Here is an 8,500-nt window from a genome sequence, read left to right on the forward strand (position 1 = left end):
TGGTGCTTGGTAGACTAATAGGACTGAAGGTAGACAAGTCCCCGGGCCCGGATGGAATGCATCCCAGGGTACTGAAAGAAATGGCTGAGGTAATAGTGGATGCGTTAGTGGTAATTTATCAAAAGCAGGGCTTTGGAGAAAACAGGAGGAGGAAAGGTAAGTTTCAAATTTTCATTCACTTTTTTTTTCCCTGTGTGTTTAAAGGGGCAATTATGAGTGTGAGGCCAGTATGTTGTTTCCAATGTAGGATGTGGGAGGTCCTGGAGGCTCCTAGCCTCCCGGACGACCATATCTGTGCTGGGTGTGTTGAGCTGCGGTTCCTAAGGGACCATGTTAGGGAACTGGAATTGCAGCTCGAGGACCTTCGCCGGGTTAGGGATAGTGAGGAGGTCATTGACAGGAGCTATCGGCAGGTGGGCACCCCGGGACCACGGGAGGAGGGTAACTGGGTAACGGTGAGGAAGGAGAAAGCTCGGGTGATGGTGAGCACCCCGGTGGATGTGCCCCTTAATAATAAGTACTCCTGTCTGAGTACTACTGGGGTGGACAGCCCACCTGGGGGAAGCAGCGGTGGCAGTGTCTCTGGAGCTGAGCCTGGCCCAGTAGTGCAAAAGGGTAAGGAAAGGAGGGTAGTGCTAATTGGGGACTCTACGGTGAGGGGGTCAGATAGGCGTTTTTGCGGACACAGACGGGACTCTCGGATGGTGGTTTGCCTCCCTGGTGCAGGGGTCCGGGATGTCTCTGGTCGAGTCCCAGAAATCCTGAAGGGGGAGGGAGAGGAGCCGAAGGTCGTGATGCATATAGGTACTGCTGACATAGGTAGGAAGAGGGAAGGGGTCATGAAAAGAGAATATAGGGAGTTAGGTAGACAGCTGAGAAAGAGGAATGCAAAGGTAGTAATCTCGGGATTGCTGCCTGTGCCGCGGGAGAGTGAGAACAGGGATCGGTGGAGAATGAATGCGTGGCTGAGGGACTGGAGCAAGGGACAAGGATTTGGGTACTTGGATCATTGGGACCTCTTTAGGGGCAGGTGTGACCTGTTTAAAAAAGACGCGTGGCACTTGAATCCCAGGGGGACCAATATCCTGGCGGGAAGGTTGGCTAAGGCTACTGGAGAGACTTTAAACTAGAAAGGTTGGGGGGAGGGAATCGAAATGAGGGGACTGAGAGCGAGGAGGTTAGCTCGCAAATAGATAAGGAATGTAAACAGGGTAAGAGGGAGGTTAGACGAGTGATGGAGAAGGGAAGTGCTCAGGCTGAAGGTCTGAGATGTGTCTATTTTAATGCCAGGAGTGTAGTGAATAAAGTGGATGAGCTTAGAGCGTGGATTGCTGCTTCGAATTGTGATGTGGTGGCCATTACGGAGACTTGGATGTCTCAGGGACAGGACTGGGTGCTTCAGGTGCCGGGTTTTAGATGTTTCAGGAAAGACAGGGAGGGAGGCAAGAGAGGGGGGGGAGTGGCACTGTTGATCAGGGATAGTGTCACGGCTGTAGAGAAGGCGGACGCCGTGGAGGGATTGACTACGGAGTCTCTGTGGGTGGAGGTTAGGAACAGGAAGGGGTCGGTAACGTTGCTGGGTGTTTTCTATAGGCCGCCCAATAGTAACAGAGATGTTGAGGAGCAGATGGGGAAACAGATCCTGGAGAGATGTAGGAATAACAGAGTTGTCGTGATGGGAGATTTTAATTTCCCAAACATAGATTGGAATATCCCTAGGGCTAGGGGTTTGGATGGAGAGGAGTTTGTTAGGTGTGTCCAGGAGAGTTTCCTGACACAGTATGTGGATAAGCCTACTAGAGGAGAGGCTGTACTTGATCTGGTGCTGGCTAATGAACCTGGACAGGTGGAGGATCTCTCGGTGGGTGAGCATCTTGGGGATAGCGATCATAATTCTATCTCCTTCACGATAGCATTGGAAAGAGATAGGATCAGGCAGGCTAGGAAAGTGTTTCTCTGGAGTAAAGGGAAATACAGTGTCATCAGGGAGGAAATTAGACGGGTAAATTGGAAGGAGGCATTCTTGGGGAAAAGTACCGAAGGAAAGTGGAGGATTTTCAAGGAATGTTTGTCTGGAGCTCTGCATGACAACGTTCCGATGAGACAGGGGGGTGTTGGTAGGGTACGGGAACCGTGGTGCACGAAGGTTGTGATGAACCTGGTGAATAAGAAAAGAGAGGCGTACAGAAGGTTCAGAGAGCTAGGAGGTGTTAAGGATTTAGAGGAGTATACGGGATGTAGGAAGGAGCTTAAGAAGGAAATTAGGAGAGCGAGAAGGGGTCATGAGAAGGCCTTGGCGGGTAAGATTAAGGAGAATCCCAAGGCTTTCTACAAATATGTCAAGAGTAAAAGGATGAGATGTGAAGGCATAGGACCCTTAAAAGGTGAAGGGGGAAAAGTTTGTGCGGAACCGTTAGAAATGGCGGAGCTGCTTAATGAATACTTTACCTCGGTATTCACGGTGGAAAGGGATCTGGGTGGTTGTACTGCTGGTTTGCGGTGGACAGAAAGGATCGAGCATGTGGACATAAAGAAAGAGGATGTGTTGGAACTATTGAATGGCATCAAGGTTGGTAAGTCGCCGGGACCGGATGGGATGTACCCCAGGTTACTGTGGGAGGCGAGGGAGGAGATTGCGGAGCCTTTGGCGATGATCTTTGCATCGTCGATGGAGACGGGAGAGGTTCCGGAGGATTGGAGGATTGCAGATGTGGTCCCTATATTCAAGAAAGGGAACAGGGACAGCCCGGGAAATTACCGACCGGTGAGTCTAACCTCAGTGGTTGGTAAGTTGATGGAGAGGATCCTGAGAGACAGGATTTATGATCATCTAGAGAAGTTTAGTATGATCAAAAGTAGTCAGCACGGCTTTGTCAAGGGCCGGTCGTGCCTTACGAGCCTGGTTGAGTTCTTTGAAAATGTGACCAAACACATTGACGAAGGAAGAGCGGTGGATGTGGTCTATATGGACTTCAGCAAGGCGTTCGATAAGGTCCCCCATGCAAGACTTCTTGAGAAAGTGAGAGGGCATGGGATCCAAGGGGCTGTTGCCTTGTGGATCCAGAACTGGCTTGCCTGCAGAAGGCAGAGAGTGGCTGTGGAGGGGTCTTTCTCTGCATGGAGGTCAGTGACCAGTGGAGTGCCCCAGGGATCTGTTCTGGGACCCTTGCTGTTTGTCATTTTCATAAATGACCTGGATGAGGAAGTGGAGGGATGGGTTGGTAAGTTTGCTGACGACACCAAGGTAGGTGGTGTTGTGGATAGTTTGGAGGGATGTCAGAAGTTGCAGCGAGACATAGATAGAATGCAAGACTGGGCGGAGAAGTGGCAGATGGACTTCAACCCGTATAAGTGTGTGGTGATCCATTTTGGCAGATCCAATGGGATGAAGCAGCAGTATAATATGAAGGGTACCATTCTTAGCAGTGTAGAGGATCAGAAGGACCTTGGGGTCCGGGTCCATAGGACTCTTAAATCGGCCTCGCAGGTGGAGGATGCGGTCAAGAAGGCGTACGGCGTACTGGCCTTCATTAATCGAGGGATTGAGTTTAGGAGTCGGGAGATAATGCTGCAGCTTTATAGGACCCTGGTTAGACCCCACTTGGAGTACTGCGTGCAGTTCTGGTCACCTCATTACAGGAAAGATGTTGAAGCCATTGAAAGGGTGCAGAGGAGATTTACAAGGATGTTGCCTGGATTGGGGGGCATGCCTTATGAGGATAGGTTGAGGGAGCTTGGTCTCTTCTCCCTGGAGAGACGAAGGATGAGAGGTGACCTGATAGAGGTTTACAAGATGTTGAGAGGTCTGGATAGGGTAGACTTTCAGAGGCTATTTCCAAGGGCTGAAATGGTTGCTACGAGAGGACACAGGTTTAAGGTGCTGGGGGGTAGGTACAGAGGAGATGTCAGGGGTAAGTTTTTCACTCAGATGGTGGTGGGTGAGTGGAATCGGCTGACGTCGGTGGTGGTGGAGGCAAACTCGTTGGGGTCTTTTAAGAGACTTCTGGATGAGTACATGGGATTTAATGGGATTGAGGGCTATAGATAGGCCTAGAGGTGGGGATGTGATCGGCGCAACTTGTGGGCCGAAGGGCCTGTTTGTGCTGTGGCTTTCTATGTTCTATGTTCTAAAATTCGCTGGACTCTGGGGTAGTGCCGGCTGACTGGAAAACAGCTACTGTTACGCCGCTGTTTAAAAAAGGAAGTAGACAAAAGGCGGGTAACTACAGGCCGGTTAGCTTAACGTCCGTAGTTGGGAAGATGCTGGAGTCCATTATTAAAGAGGAAATAACAGAGCACCTGAAAAAGAATGGTTCGATCAAGCAGATGCAGCATGGATTCATGAAGGGAAAGTCGTGTTTGACGAATCTACTGGACTTTTATGAAGATGTCACTAGTGTGGTTGACAGAGGGGAACCGGTGGATGTGGTGTTTTTAGATTTCCAGAAGGCGTTCGATAAGGTGCCTCACAAAAGGTTGCTGCAGAAGATTGGGGTACACGGAGTTAGGGGTAAGGTGTTGGCGTGGATTGGGGATTGGCTATCTAACAGGAAGCAGAGAATTGGGATAAATGGGTGCTTTTCTGGTTGGCAGTTGGTGACCAGTGGCGTGCCGCAGGGATCGGTGCTGGGGCCTCAATTGTTTACCATTTACATAGATGATCTGGAGGAGGGGACTGAATGTAGGGTATTCAAGTTTGCTGATGACACGAAGGTGAGTGGGAAAGCGAATTGCGTGGAGGACGCGGAAAGTCTGCAGAGAGATTTGGATAGGCTGAGCGAGTGGGCGAGGATCTGGCAGATGGAATATAACGTTAGCAAATGTGAGGTTATCCACTTTGGAAGAAATAATAGTAAATTGGAGTATTATTTAAATGGAGAAAAATTACATCGTGCGACTGTGCAGAGGGACCTGGGGGTCCTTGTGCACGAATCGCAAAAACTCAGTCTGCAGGTGCAGCAGGTGATCAAGAAGGCGAATGGAATGTTGGCCTTTATCGCGAGGGGGATAAAATATAAAAGCAGGGAGGTCTTGCTGCAACTGTACAAGGCACTGGTGAGGCCGCAACTGGAGTACTGAGTGCAGTTTTGGTCCCCTTATTTGCGAAAGGATATATTGGCCTTGGAGGGAGTGCAGAGAAGGTTCACCAGGTTGATACCAGAGATGAGGGGTGTTGATTATGAGGAGAGATTAAACAGATTGGGTCTGTACTCGTTGGAGTTTAGAAGGATGAGGGGTGATCTTATAGAGACATATAAGATAATGAAGGGGCTGGATCGGGTAGAGGTGGAGAGATTCTTTCCACTTAGAAGGGAAACCAGAACTAGAGGGCACAGCCTGAAAATAAGGGGGGGCCGGTTCAGAACAGAGTTGAGGGGGAACTTCTTCTCTCAGAGGGTAGTGAATCTCTGGAATTCTCTGCCCATTGAAGTGGTGGAGGCTACCTCGTTGAATATGTTTAAATCACGGGTAGATAGTTTTCTGATCGATAAGGGAATTAGGGGATATGGGGATCAGGCGGGTAAGTGGAACCCGCTTCAGATCAGCCATGATTCGCTTCAGATCAGCCATGATCTTGTTGAATGGCGGGGCAGGCTCGAAGGGCCAGATGGCCTACTCCTGCTCCTATTTCTTATGTTCTTATGCTTGAAAGTTCCTAAAGTGTCCGACTCCACTATCACAGCAGGCAGTCCATTCCACACCCCAACCACTCTCTGAGTAAAGAACCTAACTCATACATCCCTCCTATATCTCCCACCATGAACCTTATAGTTATGCCCCCCAGTAACAGCTACATCCACCCGAGGAAATAGTCTCTGAACGTCCACTCTATCTATCCGGCTCATCATCTTATAAACCTCTATTAAGTCGCCTCTCAACCTCCTCCGCTCTAAAGAGAAAAGCCCTAGCTCCCTCAACCTTTCCTCATAAGACCTATCCTCCAAACCAGGCAGCATCCTGGTAAATCTCCTCTGCACTCTCTCCAATGCTTCCACATCCTTCTTATAGTGAGGTGACCAGAACTGCACACAATATTCCAAATGTGGTCTCACCAAGGTCCTGAACAGTTGCAGCATAACCCCACGGCTCATAAACTCAAACCCCCTGTTAATAAACGCTAACACACTATAGGCCTTCTTCATGGCTCTATCCACTTGAGTGGCAACCTTCAGAGATCTGTGGATATGAACCCCAAGATCTCTCTGTTCCTCCACATTCCTCAGAACCCTGCCGTTGACCCTGTAATCCGCATTCAAATTTGTCCTACCAAAATGAGTCACCTTGCACTTATCAGGGTAAACTCCATCTGCCATTTTTCGGCCCAGCTCTGCATCCTATCTATGTCTCTTTGCAGCCTACAACAGCCCTCCGCCTCATCCACTACTCCACCAATCTTGGTGTCATCAGCAAATTTACTGACCCACAGGTCTTAATGTCTTAATGCTCTCTCCACTCACATTGTTTGTATCTTAAAGACTTGATTCACTGTAAGTATTCGCATTCCAACCATTATTCTGTAAATTGAGTTTGTGTCTTTATTTGCCCTGTTTGTGAACAGATTTCCCACTCACCTGAAGAAGGGGCTTAAGGCTCCGAAAGCTTGTGTGGCTTTTGCTACCAAATAAACCTGCTGGACTTTAACCTGGTATTGTTAAACTTCTTACTATCCCCGTGGACAGTGAGGACCCAAAGATCAAAGCCAAAGGCTCTGCAATCTCATCCCTTGCCTCCCAAAGAATCCTAGGATATATCCCATCTGGCCCAGGGGACTTATTGACCCTCAGGTTTTTCAAAATTGCTAATACATCTTCCCTCAGAACATCTACCTCCTCCAGCCTATCAGCCTGTATCACACACTCATCCTCAAAAACATGGCCCCTCTCCTTGGTGAACACTGAAGAAAAGTATTCATTCATCGCCTCTCCTATCTCTTCTGACTCCATGCACAAGTTCCCACTCCTGTCCTTGACCGGCCCTAACCTCACCCTGGTCATTCTTTTATTTCTCACATAAGAGTAAAAAGCCTTGACGTTTTCCTTGATCCGACCCGCCAAGGACTTCTCATGCCCCCTCTTAGCTCTCCTAAGCCCTTTTTTTTAGCTCATTCCTTGCTACCTTGTACCCCTCAAGTGACCCAACTGAACCTTGTTTTCTCATCCTTACATATGCTTCCTTTTTCCTCTTGACAAGACATTCAACTTCTTTTCTGAACCATGGTTCCCTCACTCGGCCATTTCCTCCCTGCCTGACAGGAACATACCTATCAAGGACATCCAGTATTTGTTCCTTGAACAAGCTCCACTTTTCATTTGTGCCTTTCCCTGACAGTTTCAGTTCCCATCTTATGCTCCCTAATTCTTGCCTAATCACATCATAATTACCCCTCCCCCCAATTATAAACCTTGCCCTGCCGTACGGCCCTATCCCTCTCCATTGCAATAATGAAAGACACCGAATTGTGGTCACTATCTCCAAATTGCTCTCCCACAACCAAATCTGACACTTGGCCCGGTTCATTACCCAGTACCAAGTCCAATGTGGCCCCACCTCTTGTCGGCCTATCCACATATTGTGTCAGGAAACCCTCCTGCACACACTGCACAAAAACTGCCCCATCCAAACTATTCGACCGATAAAGGTTCCAATCAATATTTGGAAAGTTAAAGTCACCCATGACAACTACCATGTGACCTCCACACCTATCCATAATCTGCTTTGCAATTTCTTCCTCCACGTCTCTATTACTATTTGGGGGCCTATAGAAAACTCCTAACAACGTGACCGCTCCTTTCCTATTTCTAACTTCAGCCCATATTACCTCAGTAGGCAGATCCCCCTCGAACTGCCTTTCTGCAGCCGTTAAACTATCCTTGATCAATAATGCTACTCCTCCACCTCTTTTACCACCTTCCCTACTCTTACTGAAATAGCTATACCCCGGAACTTCCAACACCCATTCCTGTCCCTGTTCTAACCAGGGTTTAGGATCGGGGGATCTCTCCCTCAGCTTTTCACGCTGTGTCTGTTTTGTCCGCAGCAATACTTCTGGAAAGTTCCCTGATTATCCCAGTGCTGAGCAAGGAGGTTCCGATGTCATCTTCGCTGAGAAAACTCCAGATCAGGTAGAACTTTGCTTTCTGAGAAGTTTCTAGAATAGCTTTGTGTCCGAGAGAGTTTTAATCATTGAAATCTAAAATAAATCTCTCAACCAAGGACAGTGAGAAATCCGGGAACTCCCTCCCTAACAGCACTGTGGGTGTACCTACACCACATGAACGGTTCAGGAAGGCAGCTCACCACCACCTTCTCAAGGGGCAATTAGGGATGGGCAGTTAATGCTGCTCTCGCCAGCGACACACACATCCCGTTACCAAATAGAGAAAAGAAATAGTCCCATCATTTAACTGAGCTGAGTCATGCTCTCTACAACTCAGCTGCCTCCCTCCCTCTGTCCCTCCCTCCCTCTGTCCCCTCTCCCTCCCCCTATCCCCTCCCTCCC

At 48.8% G+C, this 8,500-nt stretch overlaps 1 protein-coding gene across 1 annotated transcript in view; it reads left to right on the forward strand.

The window, feature by feature from the left end:
- Positions 1-8,123, forward strand: part of LOC144489648 (dynein regulatory complex protein 11-like) — a gene marked incomplete at both ends in the record, with an annotated part of 51,268 nt that extends 43,145 nt beyond the window's left edge. Inside the window, one exon of the mRNA XM_078207504.1 lies at positions 8,039-8,123. Within this exon, the coding sequence (XP_078063630.1) occupies positions 8,039-8,123 (85 nt within the window). The remainder of the gene's footprint in view (positions 1-8,038) is intronic.
- Between the last annotated feature and the right edge of the window lie 377 nt (positions 8,124-8,500).

Source organism: Mustelus asterias, unplaced genomic scaffold (assembly GCF_964213995.1).
Source record: "Mustelus asterias unplaced genomic scaffold, sMusAst1.hap1.1 HAP1_SCAFFOLD_2395, whole genome shotgun sequence".
Taxonomy (NCBI): domain Eukaryota; kingdom Metazoa; phylum Chordata; class Chondrichthyes; order Carcharhiniformes; family Triakidae; genus Mustelus; species Mustelus asterias.